This window comes from Gouania willdenowi, chromosome 3 (assembly GCF_900634775.1).
Source record: "Gouania willdenowi chromosome 3, fGouWil2.1, whole genome shotgun sequence".
Classification (NCBI taxonomy): Eukaryota; Metazoa; Chordata; class Actinopteri; order Blenniiformes; family Gobiesocidae; genus Gouania; species Gouania willdenowi.
The window spans coordinates 32773999-32800848 of record NC_041046.1 but is presented as its reverse complement, the minus strand read 5'-3'; the positions used below and the strand labels follow the sequence as shown (position 1 = coordinate 32800848).

Genomic DNA, 26850 nt, shown 5'->3' with positions numbered 1-26850 from the left:
CTGATGGTCTTGTCTGGTCTGTTGTGCATGAGTTTGAGTGTTCTTCATGAAAGAATGAGGATTGTTAGTCTGTGTGTGTGTTGGCCTCGTGTTAGACTGGCCTACTTGTGTAGTCTTCCACAGGTATGATGTAAAAGGACTTTATCATAGCCTTGAAGGAAGTTAGTGCTCATAGGTGGATGGATGATTGTTAGTTATGTTCTTTGAACCCTTTATTAGCTACAAAGTAAAACCCTGAGACACATCTAATCAATAATATCTCAAACAGATATGAAAGTGAACCACTTTTGTGTAAATCAGTTAGTTTCAACACTTTACATCAACTCATATATACTTATTTACAGGTTTACACATGAGCACATAGAAAGCACAATAAAATACAAGCACAGATACACACACACACACAGAAAAAAACATTTGCCACTAGGGTACTAAGGTTTGGACCATATATCGTGCGACAAGGCAAGGCACATTTCTTTGTATCGCGTATACACAAGGCAGTTCAATGTGCTTAAAAGTGCAACAGAAAACATTGAACTGAATTTAAAAATCAACAAGAACATTAAAACATTTGAGTTTAAAATCAACAATGAAAACATTAAATCGGCAAAAAAATAATCGAAAATCTACCTTCCAGTTATAGTAGAGAAAAGGAGCACCTTTAACTTGGATTTAAAATTGTTCACATTTAATACTTTTTTATTCTTTTTTCCCCCTTTTCCAAAATATCATATTGTGCGCCCTGTATCAAATATCGTATCATATAGTGAGCTTTAGTAGGTATATTGTTCCAGCTCTATTATATGCATACATTAAACATACCATCAATAATATACAGAGGTCTTGGAGTTATATATATTGTTTAAGGGTCACTTAACACTTGGTGAATAGAACCATTGCACTAAAGTAAAAAAAAATAAATATTCAAAATAAAACCATATCAATTAAAACATAACATGATAAAGCTTTTATTTAAATTCAGGATGGGAAAAATGAATGGATGGATGGATGGATGGATGGATGGATGGATGGATGGATGGATGGATGGATGGATGGATAGATAGATAGATAGATAGATAGATAGATAGATAGATAGATAGATAGATAGATAGATAGATGTTAAAAACAGTTCTCTCATAGTAAATCGCTAGAGGGCGCTGTAATCACATTTACACACGTGTTTTAGCAACTTCATTACTTTGCTATAACTTCAGCAGAATAATAATTTTAAAACTAAAATACACCACAAAGTTTATTTCATTTATCCATCCTGAAGAAGAAAAAGCCATATTGTGTAAAAGATATAAGCAAAACTTCAAAGTTGTATAAAATGTAAGGGAAACGTTTGAATAATTGATCACTGAGGCTGCTGATTGGTCAGTCTCTCTCTCTCTCTCTCTCTCTCTCTCTCTCTCTCTCTCTCTCTCTCTCTCTCTCTCTCTCTCTCAGGTGAGTCTGCTCCCACAGACTCAGCAGTGGATGAACATTTGATGTGTGAAGTTCAGACTGTGTGAAACCACAGTTTGTGGCTGCTGGGAGAACAACTGTTGTGTTAAAGCGTTTGGAGACTTTAGTTTATTTTCATTATGCAGCAGCATCAGCAGCAGCAGCAGCAGCAGGAGCAGCAACAGACTGAGAACCAGCACACAGCTACTGAAACAGTGGACCATGCAGGTATTACTACTATTACAAGATACCTATTCATTTAAATGTAAGCTTTTCTAAATGTCAGGGTTTTTTATGTGCCAGGAACATTTTTATGTACCATGAAATTAATTTATTATTCACATTTCATATAGAAAAGCATTTCAATTCCTCTGTCATGTGTAGCTTTGTTGTTTTACCTTTGTTCTAAAGGGACTATTAGCACAGTCTAACTTGGTCTTATTATTGATGATTATTATATATGTGTGTGTGTGTGTGTGTGTGTGTGTGTGTGTGTGTGTGTGTGTGTGTGTGTGTGTGTGCGTGTGTGTGTGTGTGTGTGTGTGTGTGTGTGTGTGTGTGTGTGAAAAGATATCATTTTAAATCTGCATGAATGAGCATCAAGGATGAAGTAAAAACTACAAAGCGTGCTACTGGTACCTAGAAAAACCTACTCATGCATTAAGTGCTTTAATATTCAACAAGTAACAAGACACGGGTGGTTTATAAATTAGGTTAATGTTTGTTTTAGTTAGGCCAAGTGCAATAGGTTTGTGCATAGCACATAAAATAAAAACAATCTAAGCATTTAATTGAACATACATATTGATTATTAGTGTTTTTATTATTATTATTATTATTATTAAATATTGTCTCACTGAAGGAAAAGCAACGTTCACATTTTTCACAAACAGAAACTGATAAAGAAAGAAAGAAAAAAAATAAAATACATTCAGGGTTCTTCTTTTGAAACTCTTTTCCCAATGGTAAATTTTAAAGAATCATTTTTGTGAATAATACATAGATCTAATAATTGGTCACAATTAAAATTGCGTCGTAAATTAATGTTCAGTGTGATTTCACGGTCATTATGACTTTAGTGCATGTGGAATAAAGATTACTCCATGTATGGACTTTATGATCTCGCTCTGGTTTGTTCAGCCTTGATAAATATGATAATATAAATCATCATGTCTCCCTGTTTCTTCTCCCATGCTCAGCTCAGTATGTGCGTCGCAGGAAAACAGCCATGTGGGTCACCGTGTCTCTACTGGCTCTGGCTCTCCTGGTTCTGACCATCGGTCTGATCTCAGCCACTCGTACCGACAACGTGCCCGTGGCTGGATATTATCCTGGCATCACCGTAAGTCCCAATTACAATGAAGAAGGGAAAGCACATCATACACAGCTCACTGTGTTTGCTCTACCTGAGCTCAGTCCTCAAACATCTCCTGTTGTTTTCTCTTCTTTTGGGTCTTTGTGCCTCCAGCTCAGTTTTGGTGCATTTCTGGGCATCGTTGGCCTTCATTTAGTGGAGAACCGCAGACCAATGGTGAGTTAATGCTGGGAATCCCATATCAATATGAGATAATAATAATAATATCAGTCTCTCCAACATTCCAGCCTTTTGCAGACTTCCATTTGTATTTAAAAACGGCCAATGTCTTGCTGTAGAACTCAAACATCTCAGAACTTGTTATACCTATACTGTCTTATGTTCCAGGAGTGATAGGGAGGATTAATATAATAATTTGGTACAGATAGCTAGCAATATATTAAAGCCTGACCAATATGGAATTTTTAGGGTCGACACGTCCGATATTTAAAAAAAAAAAAGCAGTGATTCTGTAAAATATATTCTGTATAATCATTACTCTCAGTTCAAAAGTGGCAGTTTATAAATCCTGAAAGCACAGCACAGGGTCACAGAATTTCCACGCATCAAAAAAGTGAATACATCAGTGACATTATATAGATTACATATGACATACAATTTAGTTACATAATGAGTTATGTCAGTGTCGGCGTCATGGGGGGGCGTTCGCGGGCCGTGCCCCCCCCTGCTGAGCTACTGTGCCCTCCCCACTCCACTCTTTCCACGCTACAGCGGGAGCTTTTTATTGCTCAAAATCAAGAGATCTGATTGGCTATCGCAAACTGACTACACACACTGACAGCGCGGACAGAGCCCGCCCTGTTGATTCACGTGACGTTGCTCACATTGCTGCATCGCGAGAGCCAGAGCCGTATAGAAATATAGATATAGAGCCCTAAATTCAGATGGAGGGCAGGAAGTGAAGTAGATTGAGAATCTGCCGTCTCAAATAACCAAAATGCCGATGTTTTCTGTAGTTTTACGGCTGCTCCAATCGTTCTAATTGAGAAAGGGAAAAGAGATTTTATAGTACCGAAGATTTTTGTTCACAAAGGTGAGAAATGTAAAAACAACATCGTAAAAAGTGGATTTTAAACCAACTTCTGCTATTGCGAGTCAGTGCGGAGCGTTCTTGTGCCCCCCCGCAGTTTTCTTAATGCCCCCCGTTTAATACTGGCTGGTGCCGACTCTGAGTGATGTCGATTATTCGGTAATAGCCAAAACGGGCCTGATTAATCAGTTTGGCTCCACAATATACTTTACATGGATAGTTTTCTCTTTGACACTTGATCAGTAATTGTAATCTTTGGTTGCCGAAAGAAAAGATAAAGAAAAACCAGAAGCTAGACCAGACTGATCTGCATTGTTAGAAAGAAACTGTCTTTGTGCACACTTTCTAAGAAGTGATTTTCTTTGGTTTCCTCTGATATAATTTAGTTGAGTCATCAATGTTTATTTCAGCTAAGTATCGAAATGTGTTTTTATTTTTCATTTATTTATTTATTCTTTTTTTGCCTGTACTTTTTCTTTTTTGACTTAGAAATTCTGGATAAATTTGCTTTTGGACCAAAAGGCACAGAATCATGCCACCCACTTTGTTGAAGCTTCTTCTCTGACTTTCCATAAAGTTGCTGGCAGCAGATTAAACTAACTGTGCATGTAGATCCTATGGACATTTTAGAGTGCAACAGCAAAATCAGGAATTTTAACGACTGGCAGATCTCATTCGAGCATCATTTAACTTTAAATAGAGAACATGTAGATGCGTGCAGCTGTGCAGTCTTTGGTCAAGGTGACTCGATGTCTAAAACGAGGCGTTGTTCCTGGAAAGCAGAGACACGCATATATCACAAATAATCAGATTATGTTACAGACTTTTACAAATTCACTAAACAGTTTTACAGGAAATTGTTCGGTTATGAGCAAGAAGGAAATCACATTACTCGATGTGTTCTGGGTCCTCGTTCCAGGTCAGCGCACAAAGAGAAACTGCATTAGTAATGATCAGGTATTGATGGTGCTCTTTTACACAGAGCCCGTTTCAGTCAAAAACAGTTTCACAAACATACGGTAGGGGATCAGATAATGTTGATCTACCTGTTTGTGTCTGACAATCATACTAGGGATTATAAACACATTAATTGTGGTTTCATTTATTCAGACGACAACTGCCAGTCTTCTTCAGAGGCGTCTGCTGATCGCTTTGATGTTTCCTTGATTACTGCGTAATATTTACAGCAAGTTCTTTTTGAATAACATTTTAAGGTTTAATTTATTCAGACAAGCGTTTTTCAGGAAATGTACAAAAAAGAACTTGTTGGATTAGATTAAAAAAAAAAAAAAAGTGACATAAGAAGATGTAAGACCTTACTTTATAAAGCAATGACACATCACACAATGACGGAAAAACAGGGAAATAAAAAGAATAAAACTACTACTAAATGATTTAAAAATGTAATTAAATTAAAGGTGCAGTCCGCAACTCTCAGATCCCTCTCTCCCCCTCCCTTCCCGCTGCTCTCTTGCCCTGGCTCCAAACATTCCAAAGTCCCTCCCTCAGAGGAGCTAACAAGCACCGCTTCTCTCTCTCTATGTGCACACACCTCAGCCGCAGCAGCAGCAGCAACAACTCAGTGTCACTTAGAGCAGTTCACACGGAGGCTGCTGTGCGCACATGAACAACACATGCACCACAGAGTTCTAGTGCAACAATTACAAATGAAACATAGCGTAAATCTAGCAGCAGTAATTACCTTTCAAGCAGAAAAGTTGCTAATTCCGTCTTCTACCATACACTGTAAAAAAGACGGCGCTACAGCCCCTGGAAAGGGGCGTGGACTGTGAGCAACTGCTGTCAGACAGCCCATCAAACACAATCCTGGCTCTGATTGGTTCTTTCTGCTCGGTCGCGGTGCATTCTGGCAATCTGCCAAAGGCTGCAGGAGCAGCAGGAGGGACTCAATGAGTCTTTTTTTTTTTTTCACACAAACTACTAGTTTGATGTAAAGCTGTCCTTACATAGTGACAGCTTTAGTAAATATGGCATAAAGTCACTTTTATAAGAGTTGCAGACTGCACCTTTAACAGAAGCTGAGCTACTGTCAGTATCACTTCACATGCTACCCTCACTGTGACTCAGTCTGAATCTGCACAATTATTTAATTTAATATCGGATTTTTTTTTTAAAAATTGCAACAGAGGATTTTACCTTTTTCATTTCTTCTGTGATATTTCTCTTTCTGCATCGTCTTACAGAAGCCTGGCGCTCTGTGTTATAAGTGTTACCCTCCTTAGAGGAGCAGGTCATTATCAGGCTCCTGCAGAGCTTCATAACAAACCAGGGGAGCCGTTAAGACGACTGCGGAAGCAGCTTTATGAACACGTTTATGGACAGTGCAGACGGAGATACGCCCATAAAATGTGAACCACGCACAACCTCAATCTGTCCATTCAAAACTATTGTAGCGATACAGCAGCTTTCGTCTGAAGCTTTGTAGTTAGAGATGTACAAAATATAAAGAAAACTGCAAAACTCTAAAAATATTGATGAGGACGACACAATATTTACATGTGTGTGAGAAATGTACACCTTCACACACTAATTTCGGTTTTCAGCACTTTTATATGTTGTTCAGGTGAGAAATGATGTCTGCATTCTTAGAGTTAGAAGATACTGTAAATGTTCTTGAGTGGGTCCTACATACAACTCACATTTGTGTTTAAATTTGAATTTAATAATTGTTTAAAAAGGGCAATGCTCATTAATAAACAGACATGATGTAAATTAGCCACAGTTAGCCAAAAGAGGCTAGTTTAAGTCCGTGTAAAGCAGAAATAAATTTGTATTATGAGTTTGTCACACCACAGAAACTCACTAAGTACATAAAATGAGGTCTCAAAATCATGGAAAAACAAGCACTTCTCTCTGTTCTGAGACGCTGAGGGTGTGTCAGTTAGAGGCGCTCAAACCACGCCCACGTGCGGGAAGGGCGCCGCTTTCCTTACTGTGTCTATGGGAGAGAGCAGTGTGAAAGCAGCTCCAGCTTCGATAGTGCTTCCAAAAGCGAGGTATCAGCGGAAAGGTTTGCTCCGAAAAACAAAATTGCGGCGTATAAATGTGCTCATTTCATGTAAAACGTGGCACCAGCGGATGCAATTTATTCCTCTGAGTCTGAATACGTGGTTTGTTTTCCGCGAGGGGCTGAATTGCGCCCACTGGAGGAAGTTTGGTGTGCTTCAGTTCAGCAGCAGGGTCGGGGTTTGTGCTAATGAAGGCTCCGTTACGTAACCCGGCCCTGATTTCTGACCCTTAAATCCTGAACGCAAAAATTGGAAACAGAGTTTTTGAATCCTAACTTCACAATTCAATTAGAAATGGTTGAATTGCTTTGTACATGTTTTAAAGAAGACATTTATGACTCATTTAATGTGTTGAGAGGAAAATGTCAGAATTTGCTTTACACAGTCCTTAAAAAACGACCTCAAATATAGAAGACATTAAAACACAGAAAGAATGCAACATGACAAAAACGTACAGGTGTCAAATAACAAAATTATTACTGCTAAAACTAAGCACAAAGCCTGGACTAAAACTCTCAGAATTGCCACACAGTAAATTACAACTGGAACACAGTTCAAACAAAATAGTTAATCCACACTTAACACAAGAGAAACAATGTACAAAAATCAAAATAGAATTAAATAAAAAGCTGTCAGTGTGAACATAATCGGTGGTCAAGAAGCCATATATCATTACCTATTAGTGATTATATGGTCATTCTAATAGATAATGACCACAGTTTAAGAGATAATCTGCTCTGATTATCTTCCTAACATGGCCCTTATTAAACTAAATAATCCTGATACTGATCATTTTTCTACTTCTTATGCACCAAATTTGAGGGCTAAAGGGGTGACTGTTGGGGGAACTTCTTCACATCCAGAGATTGGGAATTTGATCTGTTTGAAGTGTCCTTGAGCAAGACACTGAAGCCAAAGAATTAGCAGCACTGTCCCAATGATGTGTGAATGGGTGAATGTGACTGAATAAATATATCAAGCCCTCACCTGCATAGATTGAGTTTTAGTGTCAAATTGTTTTCGGGTTTTTATCATTGATTTTTAAACAGCTTTTCGTTGGTTATAATTATTAAAAGTCTGTGTATCATCCTAATGAATGTATTTAACCCTCATAAGATAAGTGGCATGAGATTGGAAATTGGAAAGACAAATACTTTGTTCCTATGAATTCATTTATTGTATTATTTGAAATAATAAGGTTAGATATTAAAAAAATAGACTTAACATAAAACTTAGTTGCTAACAGACACAATAGTGAAATTAAACATTTCCCTTGTTCATCTTCACAGCTGTAAATTGTTGCTGTTTTAGAAACGTAGGCCTACATAGGGAGCGTTGGACATATTTTGACAGATGATTGAAAACAGCTTTAATAGTGAACATGCTTTACTTTAAGTTAGGTAAAGAACAGATAAACGCTGTGTTTTGTGTGTCTATCTTTGTGCGTTTGGATCACACATGCGATCCGAGATACTTTCTGCGTGCGTTTGTGAATTTTTAATGTGACATCCAGGGTGTCGTGTGCCTCATCACCTGGTTTTACTTTACGTCACCAAATGTTTTGTTCTCTTCAGAGACGACTTTTCTGTTCACACATCGGAACAGCTTTAGTTATAATTATCATCTATGCACTGCAATGTTTTTTTTCACGTTGTGCTTTGAGTATTTTCCTCTCCTTGGAGGTGGTGTGTTCGGCTCTAAATGTGTGATGTCTCCAGCGTCATTCCCTCCTCGAGGGTTTAAACTTTAATGTCGTGATCACTGCCACATCAGTGCTGGTCTACAGTGTCTCTTACGAGGCCTGATGCTCACTTGCACACAGGTGTCCTCTTCCCTTCGCACTGTAACGTGAGATCTGACTGGCTCATTAAAATAACTAATGGTAAAAAGGACCGAGGAGTGGACTCTGGAGGTTCTTTCATTTCCTGAATAGGTTTTTTTCTGTGGTTTGATCCGTCACTGGTAGAAAAGTTAATCAGTGGCTGTCAGAATCCTTATTCTGCGAGAATAGTATTCCCAAAGGTCAACATTTAAACTGCACATGAGTCCAGTAGTATCAGATGTAGAACAAACTGTAATAAGTTCCTACATATGCTCAAAAACCCAAGTGGTTTAAATTAGGAGTGTGACGATATCTCGATAAGGCAATATGTCGCAATATTTTTTTGCACGATCGATTATCAATATGCTCGCGCTAAGTATCGAATTTTTTAATTTTTTTCCTAAACCTTTTATGCTTTTTCACTAAAATGTGCAGGTACGTCTTCACAGAAATGTTGTCATTGTTTGTTGAAGGAACCAATATATTGTTTAATGGAATATTTCACTATAATGGTGTCACTGGTAAGAAAGACCCTATTTTTTGTTTACAGAAAGTACTATTGGAGATACTTATTTATTTACATTGGTATGTTGGCACTTATTTACAGAAATGTTGCACTAAAATAGTGTCACTGTCCATAGGACACTTTTTCAATTTATTGTCTTTCAGAAAGAAATTGTATTTTTTCACTGAATCTATATATTTTTTTCTTCTTATGTCATAGATTATTGTAGATTGATTTCTGACCAATATATCGATAATCGCAGTATCGTCATATTGTGAGACAAAATCGTGAGCTTTGCATCGCATATCGTATCGTGAGGTACCCAGAGGTTCCCACCCCAAGTTTAATTCTACTGACGAGGAATATTTACGATGACTTTTTTTGTCTTTGTGCATTACACTGTTTAATGTGTTCTTTACCTACACATTAGGGGAATACATACTATCTGTACCTGTAGTAGAGCCCAACCAATGGGGCTTTTTAGGGCTCATATCCGATGTATCTGCTGATATTCGCAATAATGAACAAATTTTCTTATAATAACCAAAATATAATTCAAAACAAAGAAGCAAAACAGCACTGAATTAAAATAAGGAACTTTAATGAGTAACATTGTCAACATAAGGACTGTAAAGCCACTGATGAATAAGAAAAGGCAAACTTGTGCAAACTGTATTTATGGAATAAAATGAAATTTCTTAAATCTTAGAGAAGAATGTAACTGAAAAAAATGTAACTGTAAACAATGAACTACTGACTTCTCACAGTGTTGTAATTTAGTAACCATTACTGATTTATCAGCTGGGCTATCACTAAAATCAGCCTGATTAATTAGCCGCACCAATTAAAACACTGAGGGGCGGATTCACAAAGGGTTTAGTGGTATTAAAACGTGTGCATACGTCACTCAATGCGCTAATAAGGAGTACAAAGCCCTGTGAATCAGGACTGCGCGTTTTCGGCGCGTCAGAATGCGCCTTCATTCCATTTAGCGCGTTTCCCTCTGATGAATATGCATAATGGGCGGATCTCCCGGGGGGAGCAAAAATATGGGAGGAGGAAATGCAAATAAATTAATGCAGGGGAAGAAATGCATTTCATGAAATCTGGAACTGTTTGCGTTGATTTTTAGTGCAGAGAAATAGTTCAACTGAGAAGGAGGGGCAGACACTAAAGAATTTAGGGAAGCAACTGGATTACCACCCTTTATTTCAGATCTTTTTTAATCTGCCCCTGAGACCGAGTGTGTTGTTGCCCTTTATGAAACATCAAGAAAACAGAGTGAAACAATCAGTACCTCTTGCCCTCCTCTAGGGGCAGTCCTGCACATACACGTTGGATCTTGTGATGGCAGTGCCTTAAACACCATGAACATGAATTTTAAATAGGAAGGGAAAAAAACATTATTGTATTGCCATTACAGCCTGTTTATTTAGGTAAACATATGTGAGTACGGTTCTGCATTGCATCCATTGGAAACATTCCCATACAATCTCGTGGTTAATGTGTTTTCATGGTTTTTCAACCCCAGGGTTTTTTGCTGATATAAACATATTTCACATTCATTATTTCTCGTCACCATTTATTAAAATAAATCCCGATGCATGAAATTCAAAAGACAAAGTTAGGATTTATTTGCTCATGCTTGGGACTAAAGGACGATTTCCTAATGGTGAAATGCTTCATGAAGCCCATGTTCTCTGCACTGGCCTGTAGCTCACAGACTGTCGTCCTAATGGTCACCTTGCTGCTGGGACAGCACTCGTATTTTAGCCAGCAGTCTGTGGGATGAGTATTTCCCATTAGCTGTGTGTCCAGCTGTGGTGGGGATGGGATGTGGGGCCACTAAGCAGGAAAAGAAGACCTTGTAGAGGTCGACACCTTCAGTTGTGTAAGGTGATGGCTACATTTAGTGATGGTGTAAAACTCCTCTTTGTCTCTTTGTCTCTTTGTCACTGAGGTCTGCTTTAAAACTAGTGTCTTCTATTGGCATTTCAAGAAAAAAAAAAACGCGTTGACTTTTCAAATAAAGCTCTGAGAATGCTTTAATTATCAGTAAATCTCATGTTCATCAAGCACTAGTGGATGGTGATAGTTTCATTAAACACAAAGTAATAGTTCACTTTCAGCAGTCTCATCATGTCTGTCATGTTTTTGCTCAATAAACTCGGTTTAATCGTATTCCATTCATTGGAAGATCATATCAACCAATCATTTGATATACAAACAATATCAAGAAATGAATGACCAATATTCTACTTCTGTAACCATTCTATTCCATTATGTTCCGTAGATCAATGCCCGCAGCTATCCACATGTAATACTCTGTTTATACTGTCTATGTTCTTCTAGGGCTGTGTTCATTGGCTGCACTGCTCTTAGAAAACAGATTGAATGAAAGTCGAAGTGTTCATTGTTTCTGATAAATTGTGTTTCCAATGAATTCTTCACATTTTCTTTGTGCTTATCTGCTTTCTGGTACCAGCTACGACATTGTACGCCTCAAAACTTTCTATTTCTGCCTTTGAAGTGTAAAACTGATTATCATTTCCACGGTGTGCTCAGTCGGAGCAGTGTCGAGTCGACTATGACAACACTATTGCCAACATATAAAAACCATAAATAAATGATCCTAGGAAAAAAATTATCTCACCATATTGAGCTGAATATTAAAACTTTGTTACAAACTTGAGTAAGAAAAGTCTTTGGAGTCATTTATGTCAACAATTAAAGAAGTTAGATAACTTGATAGATTTCACCAAGGAGCAAAACACTGTTAAAAAAATGTGAACACAAACTATATAAGCTGATTAAATTCCATTCAGATTTAGTCAACTACTATAATTTTAACTATATCAACTAATAAAAATAGGCATGATTTTATTGTTTTTTATTGTCATTGTTCAACGAAATTTCTAATGCCCCCCGGACAACATTCCAGTACACCTAAAGATTCAAGCCAGGACAGACACAGTTATCATAAAAAACCACATAAGGTATGGTACAAGTCTGTCAGAATAAAAGGTTTATCAATATTAAAGTTAATCAGAATAAAAATGCGTTGGTATAAAAAGTTCATCAAAATAAAAGTGCATGAGGTATAAAAAGTTAATCAGTATAAAAGTGCATGGTATAAAATAATAAACATTCAAGTTCATAAAGAGACAGTGTTTAATTTCCTATTATATAGGTAGTGATGCTGGTGTCTATGGTGGGTGTTTATTATTTAGTGAGTGGATGGCTTTTGGGAAGAAACTGTTGACCCCACGGTAACAGTTTGTTCGTACTCAATCAGCCATTCAAAGGTCCCTTCGGAGAGCTCTTCTTCTCTGCTTCATTGTCTACTACCAAACCTCAGAGTTGGAACTGTTTCCCCCTGTGGTCACAAATTATTTTCGGGCCACAACTGATTTGATTCTCTTTTGGTAAACACAAGAGGGTTTAGCATATTTAACTCTTTTTGTTTTTTTTTTACAGCAACCACAAGCAGGACAAGTTGTCATTTTGACTGAAAAAGATGATAAATGATCCAAAAATGAGGCTAAATGCTTCACTCCAATAGAAAACAATGGGATGTTTACAGGCAGTGGGGCCTTGTGACATCATCACTCACATGATTTCAAGATGGTGGAACACAGGCTCTAAAGCTGTAAAGTAGACCCCATTTTTTAAAACACAATAAAATGAATATGGTGCATAATGATGCATTTTAGTAGGCATATATATTCTAATAAGTACATTTCAAGCCAAACTTGTAAAAACAGTGGAGGATCCCTTTAAAAACAACAAGTATAGAAGCTGTAAGAGATTACACATTACTTATTTTGTGTTCCCTGTCATTAGTTTGAATGTTGGAGGCAAACCTCACATAAGTGTATGAATCATACCAAAACAAAGGTGTTTTAATCTAATTCTCCTCAATAAAGTGATAAGAAAGGCTGTCTGAAGAGGGGAAAAAAAGCCTTTACATGAGTGGGTTTTATCTGTCACCGCTCCAGACTCTCCACTTCATTAGCGGCCTAAATGACTCTGCTTTTATGGGCTGTGTGGGGGAGATGAGGCTGGTATAGCAGAGACAATAGTGCCTGACAAATGCATTACTTCACATTACCTTAGCACCAGCTGCTGTCACATAAAACACCCCCAGCACCCAAAACCCTGGAAAAAAACCCCTTGTGATGCCAAAAATCCCAACTTTATTTAAAAAATGCACAAGTATTCTAAGGTAAGATGAAGCTTTATCCCCTAATGTGGAAATGTTGTTATTACAGCATTGATAGTTGCAGCAATGTTGAATTTTCCTAATTCTTTGGTGTTATTTTCAGTCAATACATTTAGATCAAACAAGGAATATTAAAAACAGATGCATGAATTGTATCTAAAAGATGGTGTGTGCAGTTATGCATTGATAATATACTTATAAATGTGCAGTTTCAGAAGAAGGCACTAAAGAGAACCCTTTTGTACGCATTTGTTTTCGTCATTTTTATTCAAGTATCAGGTAATGACTGATCCATTTGTTTAAAACCACTCCAAATTATACTTTGTTCTCACTTGACATTCATTGAAGGAACATCAAGTAAACAATAATAAATAAATAGAGGTTATTAATTGACAAAAGAACAAGAGATTGTGCACAAAAATGAGTTTTGGGGTGAGGTCATGCATCGATAAACTTAAAGGATTCCATGTTTTGCAAGATGAATATTTTCGCTTTTGTTCTTGTTTTATTTTATTTTTTATTTCAAATCTTTGACATCACTTTGTCTGTGAAAAAATAAAAGCACGTCATACTGGAGGCTCACGCCAGTAAAAGCAATTGAAGCGACAGTAACCAATGCTCAGAGGTAAAGTTTACAACCAGACATCTGTGATCAGCCAGCTGTGTGTGTGTGTGTGTGTGTGTGTGTGTGTGTGTGTGTGTGTGTGTGTGTGTGTGTGTGTGTGTGTGTGTGTGTGTGAATGAGAGAGTGAATACAGTACATTTAGCCCTGTCTTCTACAATTTTTAGTTTTATTTTATGTTTTTTGCAGATTTTTGGCACTCAATTAACAAAGATTTCCACTTTTGTTATAATTATTATGTGCATTGATAAAAACAAAAAACAACAGGATCAAGGATAAACCAAAAAATTCAATAACAGTAGTAATGGTAGTAAAAGTGGGAATTATGGCAACAATAGAGTTAAATGAAAAATTCTATGAAAAACAAATTAGGGGTAAATAAATGATGGGTGAAATTAATGTGTGTGCGTGTGCATACTGGGGTGGACTGGCCATCTGGCATACCGGGTACCGTCCCGGTGGGCCGCAGACCCAAAGTGGGCCGGTCTGTTACGTTGCTCTTTTTTTTTTTCTTTTTTTTTTGGACGAGTGAGTGGAGGCAGACATGGTGACAGGTGGCCAAAAAATGTCAAAAACGTGACAAGAAAAGAGTGAAAAGTGACTAAAATGGGCCAAAAGCAGTCAAGAGTGGCCAAATAATGGGCAAATAAATAGAAACCATGTGGTATGTACTGGTAAAGGGTAGCTTAAATGGCCAAAATGTGGCAAACAATACTGAAAAAGGGCAAAAAATGTGGAACAAAAAGAGGCAAAAAGTAGGGAAAAAAGGAAACAAGTGGTATTTATTGGGCAAAAGTTAGCTTATTTGGATGAAAAGTGGCCAATAGAAATTTAAGAAAGGACAAAAATTGGATAAAAGTGTCAAAAAGAACTTGCAAAAATGGACAAAAATAGGAAAAAAAAGGGATATTCATTGGCAAAAGGAAGCTAAAGTCTGAAAAAAGTGTAATTTTTTGTCCCAGTCCGTGTGTGTGTGTGTGTGTGTGTGTGTGTTGCTGTGGAAAATTAAATTGACCTTGCCATCCCTCTGTCCTGTACATTTGCTTCTTTATCTGTAAATCAGCCACAAAGGCCCGGCGTGTTGAAGGGTGAAGTCGTACATTTCCTTTATCGTCCTGCAGCCGAGACACTGCAGACGCTCAATCAGGACACGATTCAACGGAGACACAAAGATTACACACACGAGAGTGTTTTCAGCTCCGAATTAAACCTGGAATTAGCCTTCTACAAAACTTTCTACATAATAAAAAAAAATCATTAATGCACATTACACCAAATCCAGCCCTTTAGAGCATCAAATTCAGCCAGCTCGAGAAAGTCAAAAATGACAGAAATAATAAAAAAAAACATTTTATAAATTCCTAACTATATCAGTTGTAGATATCTCAGCACCTCCAAAAAGACAAATTCAATTAAAACCAACAATCATGGCAGAGCTCAGTTTTCCAGATCTTACATCACATGAAAACTAGGGGTGTGTATTGGCTGGCATCTGGCGACACGATTCGTATCTCGATACATAGGTCACGATACGATACGATATATCCTGATATTAAAGTATAAGGCAATTATTGCAATTTTTTTCATATGACGTAATGGAAAAAACTTTCCTGGTTAAATAAAGGTTAAAAATAAAAAAAATAAATCATGCGATGTAATTACGCGATATAAACCAAAATATGGTCAATTTTCCTCAAATTATTCTACAATATCTGGAGTTTCTGAGAAATTTCTCGATTGTCCCGCCCTCAACAACCTCACTTCCTCCCACTGCCTCTGCCAATCTACCAGAAGCACACGCATCGCGGAACATAATAAGGTCACAATGATATAGGTCTATGGATCAGGTCAGAGCCAAAATCATATTTACCTGTTTGTTGTTGTGACGCGCGGCCTTGTTTCCTTACACAGTTCTACATTCACTTTGATTGACAGTCTCAAAAACAGGAAGTCGAAGCCCATTGGCTGGGCGCACTCAACGATCGTTTCCATTTGTATAAGGGTCTACAGGAAGAAGGAGGGACTTATATACATTAATGTATATGAATGACCACAGGCAGTAGACCACAGTAAAAGACTAGTTAGGTTTTTTTTTTTGCATTTCAAAAGAATCATACATAAACATAGATTTCTCAAACTCCGGATATCAGCTTTAAGGTCAAACTGGTCCATATTTGGCCCCCTGAAGTAAAATGTGTTTGACAGACCTGCATTAAAGCCTTGACTTGTCTGAAATGCTATTGAATATTGTTTTTTCTGATATTAAAACGAAAAATGAGAAAAAGATTAACTGAAGTTAGGTCTGAAGATTCATATTTTACACTGAAGATTTGGGTTAAAACAATATTTGTAACCTTTTTTTTAATTATTTTTCTCTCAAAGCTGGTGGCGGCAATCATCTTCATCAGTATCGGAGTCATTGCGTCGTTCTTCTGCGCCATCGTGGATGGGATCATCGCCTCAGAGTTCATTGTAAGCATCGCACTCGCACGTTTTTATCTGATCCAACTCATGTGCACGGTGGCCCATCCAATCACAGACTCTCGTGCAAAGGTCACGACAGGGCTCAGCTCCAGACGATTCAGGTGGAAACTCTCGGATGGGGAAACATTGGGAAAGATTTGTAGCTCGTAAGTAGCAGAGAAGGTGTCAGGGTGAGAGCGCTGATTAAACACATGACCTCCACTAACATCAGATAAATCAATCTTAGCAAATAATTGACGTTATGTATTATGTTAAGGTAAAATTGATAATTACAGTATATATCATATCAGGGTCATAGTTTCTTTTTAGAACTGCAAGAGATGTTAGTATTTGATTAAATAATGTGTAGGCCTCAAACAGCAATAAATCAAAGATCATTTGCTTGAAAAACAGTTAATTTTGAATCTCCAATTATTGACATTGTTGTAGGACTTTCACACATTGCATTGTGGGATGTGGGGTCCCGTAGACGGATGCATAGAAGTGGTTTTCCTTCATTCTTACAGTGACTTCTTGTGTTTCTTCACCAGACAAGGATGACAGTGATTCACTTGAATCCAATTAGTTTGTTCCCAGTATTCCCTGTGATTTCACTTCACTCTGCGAGACATTCAATTTGGGACGGATTTGAGTCTCTCAGTCTAAAGAAAACCCAAAAAATAACCATCCGCCATTGTTTTACCACAATTTCCAGTTTGTAAAAATGCCAGAAATGTGTTGGGAAGTCACTTTGGCAGAGTTTTTGGTGTAAACGCAAGAAACCACAGTAAGAATAAAGTAAAAACACTTCTAGGCATAACATTTACAGGACTCCACATCCCACAATGCATGAACAATCCAAACACACTTTTGAGCAGCAATCTCAACCTTTTACATCTTTCTTTGAGCAAATTATCTTTGATTTATTGATCTATGAGGCTTTCACTATGGGTTTATCTGATTAAAACAATCGTCTCCGGCAGCTTTATGTCCAAAGCAATGAATGAAATTTGAGCAGATGCAGGAAGGAGATGTGTGGAAAAGACACACACACACACACAATTGTACCATGACAGGTTGCATCATAATAATAGATCATGATAAAGTTCATCTGCAGATGAAGTTAAAATGTTCATTTGTCTTGTTTGTCTATTAGGACATCAGGCCGCTGCAGGAGGACATGTGTGACTTCTACACCAGTGGTTCTGGCTACGCCTATGACAGCTATTACACTGAGGTGATGCTCACTCACATATGTACAGCCATCGGCCACTCTATTAGGTACAGCTGAAGGACTTCCATTAGACGCATGTCTCCTAGATTCAATAAGGAATGTAGTTTATTTCAGCTGCACATAAATGACTAAAATAAATGACAAAAAATGAATAACTTCAACATTATTGTTCCCTAGTTTGCATTTTTACGTTTACATGAAATACTAAATATGTAAGAAACTGACCATATTCAAGCAATAAGTGATAGAAATCATAAGTTCCCTAGAGTTTGTGACCAATTTTTTTTAATTATGGAAAATATTATGTCACAATTTGAGGAAAATTCATGGATTTTGTAAGAATTTTGAGTTTTTTCTATGGTTTAACATAAAAAAAACTATTTAAAAAATGTTTTTAATAAAAAATGACCGCAATAGTGCAATATAAGCCCCTGCAAATTTCATTTAACACAATGATTCATGTTCTCTCTGTCATTTTTGTTTTCTCTTGCGGGGCCAAATCACTTGCTTCGAAGGGCTGGATTTGGACCCCGGGCCATGAGGTTGACACATGTGCTATATAAGATTGAGATTTGGTGCCAGCCACTGATTGGACACCAGTTTGAGAAAACCATGTTACCTTTGGCCAAACAATGATGAGCATGTAAAATGTACCAAAACGCTCTTACGCCTTTATGTAGTTTACATCAAAGTTCATACAGCAGAAACCGAGACTCATCAGACAGACACTCATCAACATTTGTTTAGTTTGTAAAAACACGCACATGCGTATAGGGCTGTCAAATGGGTATCCGACACTACTGGAAGATATAATGTTTGGCTGTTTGCCGTGTTCACCTTTTTTAAGGATTTTATTTATTTTTTTTTGCATTGAAAAGACATGTTGGCAGTGTTCACAGTGCCGCCTCATGGACAAAATATACTCATGCAGAAAATAACTAGACAAGCGTCTGGGATCACGTCACAGTCGAGTGGGGAATCACAAGTACAAGTAAAATAGAACAAATGTATTTTTTTCTTGACGCTCTGACTCCGCAGGTCACGTGCCGATCGTTCGACAAGACGTGTAAGTTGAAACTGAGGAGCAACACGTGTTACTGCTGCTACCTGTACAACTGTGAGAGGTGAGACAATACTCACAGCTATCGACATTTCATTGTGTTGTTAGTTATGGCCTCGTGCAGGCATTTCTTAGATTTTTACACTTTGAATATCTTTGTTGAAAAGTGAACAACTGGGAGAAAAAAATGAAGCCCAAAAAGTAAACGTATGTAGATATACAGTATGTACCTTTGTTTTGTCCCTAACATCTTTTCATAACACCGATAAAGAAAGTGTAGGCCTCATAGATCAAAAAAATCTAAAGTATTTCTTCCAAAAAACATGAGATTTTACTCACAAATGTCGAATATTGAGGAATCCCGTAGAATGTTTGTTACATTTCTGATATTTAAGAAGTGTTTTTACCTCGATTATAAGATTATTTCTTGTGTTTCTTTGCCAGACAAGGAGGACAGTGATTAGCTTGACGCCATTTTTGTCCCTTTGTTCATAGTGTTACTTGTGATATGACGTCTCTCCGCGAAAAACTTACATCCAAACCCAAAAAATAAACATCCGCCATTGTTTTTCCACAATTTTCAACTCGTAAAAATACAAAAAAAAAATTACTTTTTCTCTGAGTTTGGGGTCAAACTGGCATCACTAGTGGATGAAAACAACTTTTGGTACAGTTTATAAATTGTTATTTATTGTACTCAACAACTTCAAAAGTTGATGCGACAAATTCATTGAAAATATCTTTTTGACTTTTTGTCAGTTTGTGATGTTGATTAGATTCCATAGGTACGCCTATAGCAGTTCAAACACACTGTCCATGGATGGCATTGTTTCTGTATCGATACAGCATAAATGTGCAACTCATTTCTTTCTTCTCTCACTTAAATCAACCATGTCCAACTCAACAGAAGGCAGTAAGAATTAGAATGATTCCTTATGCAAACCTCTGTATAATTTACTTTGTTATCCAACTCTCTCCAAATTCACAAATTCAATGAATCTTTCCAATATTTAAAGGAGGCTTCCAATTATTCTGTGCTTACATTACATGTTTGAACTCTTTTTAAATTCTAAATTGTTACATTTCTAAAATCCTACAATTTTTCCTGCAAATTTCCTGCAGATAACGTAGCATTTTTTTTTAGGAATTGTTTACTAAATTGAGGAATTTTGGCTAAGAAATCAAGAGGTGTTAATATCTTTATATAAATAATAAATACTTTATGCACATTTTATATATTTTCCAACAAATATAATCCCTATTTTTCTGTTCCGGTCCACCTGAGGTCAAACAGGGTGGTGCGTGACCCATGAAGTTTGACATCCATACTGTAAACCTTTGTTCTAAAGATAAATGACGTCACCTCATCGTGGTTCCAGGCAGCACTAGTCAATCTTTCTTTCTCCTGTCAGCTCTGAGTATCACACGCAGTACTTTGAGTTCACCGGGGTGAGCAGCTGCTGGGACGTCATCCACCTGCACCGCCTGCTGTGGGCCTCGGTGGTGCTCAACACCATCGGCCTGTTCCTGGGCATCATCGCCGCCGCCATCCTGGGCGCGTACAAAGACTTGGTGAGCAGGGAGGAAGTACTCACTGTAAACTGGATGCTTGTTCGCTTTATAGTTGTGAGAAACCTGGATTTTAACAAGAACAAAAAAAGTCATAGAAACATTTGGGATTTAAAGTCTCCTGTTGGTTCCTTCTCTATTTGTCTGGCAGCAGAAACCCTCCCCTCGGATGGCGTCCAGCCCGGCGCCCCCGCCTCACATCATGTACAACCCCACCCAGCACATGCTCACCTACCCCGGCTTCTGTCCCTCAGCACAGACCCTGCCCGCCTACCCGAACTACCCCTTAGCAATGCAGGTGAGACCCTTAAGAAAGGTGGATGAGAAAGACCCTCAGGGAAGGAGGGAAACTTGCAACAGTAAACATTAAAGTCACAGTTAATCAAACAGAAATGTCTGCTATGGGGAAGAATGATTGATTTTAAAAGATGAGATAAAAACGATGCATGTTTGCTTCTCGAGCAAAGCTGTGACATCACAGAGCGTCACAGAGGGTTGGTTTCTGAGCCGTTAGCTGAACACATGATGTCACAGCTATGGCACGACATGCTCAAGAGAACTCGGGTACAAAACAACGAGCCTCGGCTGACACGCAAAATACACGGAAAAAATTAAAATAGTCAGCAGTTGTTCAGTAGATGGAGGAAAACCAAGAACAAGGCAAAACCAAGCTTTAATTCTGTAACTTGGATTTTATATTAAAGGGGCTAAATCCACTTTTTTAGCCCTTAAATGCATTTTGTTGTATATTTAGAGTGTTTAGAAGTACAGAAAAGTTCAAATTAGTCTCTTCAGGTGCTCCGTAGATATCTTTATATTCTGTTTTGCTCATTTTTTTCAATCTGTTTCAATTTTTCTATTCTCTATTACGTTTTTTGAACTATTACATCACAGTATTTGCAGCGGAACTGCCAAATTAGGACATCAACTCCAGGTGCAACACTTTGAGAAATCCGCCATTTTTATTTCTCGCTTTTATTTTGTAGTCCAAGCTCAAGGATGCCGAAGTTACAAGAGGATAAGTCAAAATGTTGGGTTGTTGGATGTAGTAACCCACACGCTTCATTACACCGTCTCCCAGCATCAGAACCTTTTCAAAGTGCCTGGTTGAGTTTTATTCTTCACAGAAATGTACCCACATCTGTGGGTAAGGTCATTTTTGTGTGCGTGAAGCACTTCAAGGATGACTGCTTCAGCAACCTCCGCCAGTATAAAGAAGGATTTGCAGAAAGACTTTGTCTGATTGAGGGTTCAATTCCTTCTATCTTTGGAGACGACGAACAGAGCACTTCGGTAAGCTGTAAATAACGCTAAAAAGTGTGATGATAAGACGTCCCTGTCATTGTTTTGTTAGCATTAGCATATGTTAGCGCTGTGTGCTCGTTTTAGATCCTTGATAATATGGCCTACGTGATTTAATTTAAGTCTAAAGTTTTCATTAGTCATTTCATTTTGCCGTTTTTGTCTCCGAAAAGACTGTATTAAAATGCATTTTGTGACGTTAGCTTGGCGCTAGCGTTAGCTCGGTGCTTGTGTTAGCTCAATTGTTAGGGTTCTGCAGGTTCATCATCTTCATTTTCATCTCGCTCCGCCGGGTCCGACTCTGGCTCGAACATGTAAGGCTGGATGGACAAGTCTTCCGTTGTTGACATTTTGTAAATAACGTGTGAATAAAAAGTTTCTTCGCCACTAAATAATTGTATCTCTTCTATCAAACTACAAAAATGGCCGTGGAGTTGAACGCAGTGTCACCTCTGCAACCTAGAGAGGGGGCGGGGTATGAAGTGTCTCATTTGCATTTAAAGAGACCGCACCAAAACGAGTTGCTCTCAGAAGCACATCAGAAAAGTGGTAGAAAAGGGGTGGAGCTATAATAATGAGGAATTCAGACCCAAGCATTGCAGTTCTGCTTTATATAGACCATAACTGTATGATTTATATGTAAAAAAGGAAGGACTTAAATGCATGATATGTCTCCTTTAAGGGCAAAATTTTCATTGGGGGCACATTTAAAAAAAATAAAAAAATATGTGCCGGCCTGATACTTTTTAACATTGTTTTCAGGTAAAATTTGACCCACTGAAATATCAAGTGTACATCTACCTATAAAAGCAAGAGTGTTCTGTGTATGCGTGTGTGTGTGTGTGCATGTATGTGGAGCGAATATCTCCCAGACGCGGTGCCTGTTCGACCTGAAACTTTGTCAACGGCTTCCAAATACCCGGATTTTGTGCATCTGTTATTTTGGAGTAATTTGGTGTTGCAAAACGTTCACTGTTGCTGACAAGTTTCCCATTGTTTAAACCATATAACTGTCCACGTAATTGCTCACTAAAGCGCTGTTTCAGTAGAGTCGGTATTGAACTCAACTCGTTCAATACTCCATCTGGAAAACTGCGGATTCTCTCTGGTGCCGCGAATGGAAACTAAGCTCTGACCACTCGATTCGAAGGTAAACAATGATTTTTGTTTAAAAAAAAAAAAAAAAAAAGAAAAAGACAGCCGAATTGCAGATGATACTTTAATTTACTTACTCACTCATGGAGTTTGCGCGGTTTTGTTACTTTTCTGCTTGGCGCTACAATGGCTATAGAGTTTGGTCATCAGCGTCTCAAACATTTCACGTGAGCACACACACAGACGCACACGCACACACACACGTGTAAGGTATTTATAATAAAAATGAGTAAAATAAAACAAAAAACTAAACCCATATTTATACAAAAAGTACACAAAACAACAACAGAAATGCACAAAACTACACTAAAAAAGATACAAAAACACACAAAATGACTCCAAAAAACACATTACAGAAAAATACACCAAACAACAACAATCATATGAAAATGACTCAAAATACACAAAACTAAATATTTATATAAAAAAAATACAGTAAGTGACAACAGAAATGCACAAAACTACACCAAAATACATGCAAAAATACACATGACTCCAAAAAACATACATTACAGAAAAATACACAAAATGGAAAAAAATATTAAAAATGAGTAAAAAACAAAACAAACGTCCCATAGAATTAAACCAGGGAAATCGCACACCCTTACCCGCAAATACTGTATACCCCTTTATAACTCTACAGAGTACAGAGTATGTACACCTCTTTGTACATTCAACCTTCAAACACATACTCATTTGGCCATAATTGACAACTGTACTTAAGCTCCCACTATATGAATACATACTTCCGACTGGCACTGTTCTAGCTGCTTAATAAAGCATAAAAATCCTAGCTTTCTTGTTCCGTTAGTTTTTTTGTAAAGCAGGTTCGATTGACGATTTTCAGCACTTTTCCTTTTCCTCTCCACTTTGTTATTAAAAACTGTGTCCATGGAAACCCCCGAGAACAACTTTTTGACGTAAATTTTTTTTAAAAAAAAGGTCATGAAGGGCATTAGGCATTACAGGAACCATTGAGTTGTACCTCATTGTGTGATGGCTTTGACCAACTTTCATGTTTTCCATTCCACTCCGTTACCACTGAAAAGTAACAGAGTGGAAAGACCTTCATCATTCAATCCCACGTTAAATCAAAATGAGGAAGAATTCAGCACTGCTACTATGCTGGTCATACAGCACAGCTAATATGGAAAATGAAGTGAGCTATTGCAACCTTTAAATTCCATGATTTTCAACATCCCAAATGTGCCCCTAATGAAAATTTCACCCATAAATCTTAACTTTTTGTTTTGGTCACAACACTAGAAAAACCTTTATCGATAAAGTGCAGTCAGAAACCAGACAGAGGCAATTTTAGGCAAAACAAGACTGCAGCTGTTTCATCTGCTAAAGGCGAATATCAATTAGCTGTCGAAAATTCAGTTATTAAGGAAAATAAATAAATAAATAAACAAATTGTATACAAACAGCACGGAGAGGTCGCTAATTTGTTTTTAAAAATAATTTATTGGCTCCATAAGAGAAAAACTGACATTTAAAAATGCAATTTTTTTTTTTGCATTGACTCCCATTGTTCGCATGAGAGCAAAATTGAAAATGCTGTAAAAAAAATTCTATTTTGGAATAAAACTCTGATAGACATCTGCCATTACTCCAAAATTTTGACATTTAAAAAAAAAAAAAGGAACACGTATTTAGCAAGAAATGCAAGTGTATGTTTACCGTTTACAGTCTAACATTTTGATGCACTTAAGGCTCAATTTTAGATTACAAAAAAAAAATCTATGTGGATCATTTGTATAGAATAGTGTGAAGATGTGCTGTAGAAAGTTTGGTGTCAGTTGAGCAAAAAATGTGGGAGGAGAGTTTTACATTTAAAAAAAAAAAACAAACAACAACAACAGAGTAATAGGCTTTATAATTGGCAATAGGTTTAAATGTACAAAAGTTTATTCAATATTAGGGCTACATTTTGTTGAAAGCAGATGTGGTTGATTTGTTTGTGAATTTTCCAAATTTCATGTTTTAGAGGCTTGATGTAGCGCCACCTTTAGGACGATTGGCTCGTCATTCACTATGTTTAGAGGAAATGATGAATACAATAAAAGGCTGAATAACTTCTTGGTGGATTTCAATTCGACTATTTTACAGATCTATTTTGTACAGAAATTGACACTGAAAAGACACTGACACAACCTGTTACTGTTCTCCCCCAAAGCACAACAGCAGCTACCAGACCCCCACTACTCCTCAGCTGATACCTGAGGGGGGACAAGTCTCCGCCTCCTGTCCTTCTGAGGAGAACCAGAACCAGCCGTCCTCCCAGAACCCCACCCAGCTGCAGTCACAGGTCACCATGCAGGACCCCGGGGGCTACGTGCTGGGGCCAAACGCTCCCGCCCTCTACGGATCCTACAGTCACGTTGAGAAACCTCCACCTTACGCCTGCTGAGCTCCATCCATCCTCCATCACCGTTCAGACTGGGCGTAGCACAGATGTAGCAGAGCTATCAGTGTGATCAATAGATAAGAGTAATCTATAGTCGTCGTACACGGTACAGGCTATGTTCTTACTTATGGAGTGAAACATTTTGCTGCTAGCATCTTAAAAGTCAGCACATCATTTAAAAATACATCCTTTCTCATGACGCTATTAGCTTGTTTTTGGACACAGTGTCGTAGATCTGACCGATCGGCTTGTTTTTATGTTACATTTCATCTGCTGTAAACATGATTGAAAGGGCTTCGTTAGGCAGCACTCCTCTTAGTTAATCACATCCTTTGATATGGGTCATTCCATGTCATTTCAATGAAATGGCCAAAAATTTCAGATCTTTTTAGGCCGGGCTACCAGACTCAAAACTTCACTCACTTTGATCTTGTTCTTGTTGTTGTTGTTGTGTACACTAGTTAAAATCACTGCTCCTCTGTTATTCGTGAACGGATTGGGCTAAAATTTGGTAGGTATCAAGTTAAAATATTGCGACGGTTGGTGGTACCAAATCATTGGCACATACCAATATATAAATGGGGCCCATTACCCCATACTTGTCGCGGGGCCGCCAGGGGGACCTCAGGGGCCCCATTCTTCAAATGACTACTCCTCTGTTAGTTTTCGTTGGATCGGTATGCAGTTTGATATGAATACTTTATGAATAAATACGATGAGATGCTCAGAACCCTGTTTTTTTTTTTTTTTTAAATGGGGTCCAGGGGCCCACCCCCCATTTCCGTTAATTTCCAAGTTTATGAGAACATAGTCATGCGATATATATCGTTTCAAAGGTAATTCAATGTAGATTACCATTATGTCTCGCACAATTCGATTCCTTGGGCCCCCCTATTTTCTTAGGCAATTTCCATTAAAGTTGTTTTCTCATTTATTTGTGAGTTAAATATTGCAACAGTTAGTGGAACCGAATCATTGACACATACCAATATATGAATGGGGCCCATTACTCCGTATGTGCCACGGGGGCGACAGGGGGCCCCGTTCTTCAAATGACTACTCTTCCGTTAATGCTAGTTGAATCGGGCTGTAATTTGACATGGATATTCTATGAGCGGATGTCAAGAGCCTCTCGGGGACCTTTTTGAAAGAGGGGGTGGACGGGGGCCCACCACCTTTTCCAGTAATTTCTAAATTCATCAGAACATAGTCGTGTGATATATCGTTTCAAAGGCCATTCAACATAGATTACGATTTTACGTCGCACAATTTCATTTGTTTTACTCGGCGGAATCGAGTCATTTCACTGAATTCTCGGGAACATGGTACGTGCTATACGGTGCAGAGATGTTCCGCGGGCTAGTTGATCAAAACTTGTTTACCAATTGTTCTGTGATTATTCAATTGGCACACTGCAAAGTAGTTTGATCAGTTAAATTCTTTTTGAGATATGGCCAACTTAGTGAGGGGATATGTGTCAATTATCGCACGTCCTTATTTTTCTTAAATTTTCAGCTTCTAATATCTCAGGAACAACACCACATTGGTGAAATTTGGTACAGTAATACAGCTCCACCTACTCTCTCAGAATATACGAAAATATCTG

The 26850-nt window shown here is 37.8% G+C and overlaps 1 protein-coding gene across 1 annotated transcript; it reads left to right on the top strand.

Moving 5' to 3' along the window:
• Window positions 1-1654: 1654 nt before the first annotated feature.
• tmem255b (transmembrane protein 255B) lies at window positions 1655-26220 on the top strand. The gene is made up of 9 exons (XM_028440845.1): window positions 1655-1674; window positions 2646-2788; window positions 2915-2977; window positions 16434-16523; window positions 17671-17751; window positions 18787-18872; window positions 20221-20380; window positions 20529-20675; window positions 25014-26220. Exons 2-9 carry the CDS (start codon window positions 2675-2677, stop codon window positions 25245-25247), a joined length of 975 nt encoding a protein of 324 aa, XP_028296646.1. The 5' UTR covers window positions 1655-1674; window positions 2646-2674; the 3' UTR covers window positions 25248-26220.
• The last annotated feature ends 630 nt before the right edge of the window (window positions 26221-26850 follow it).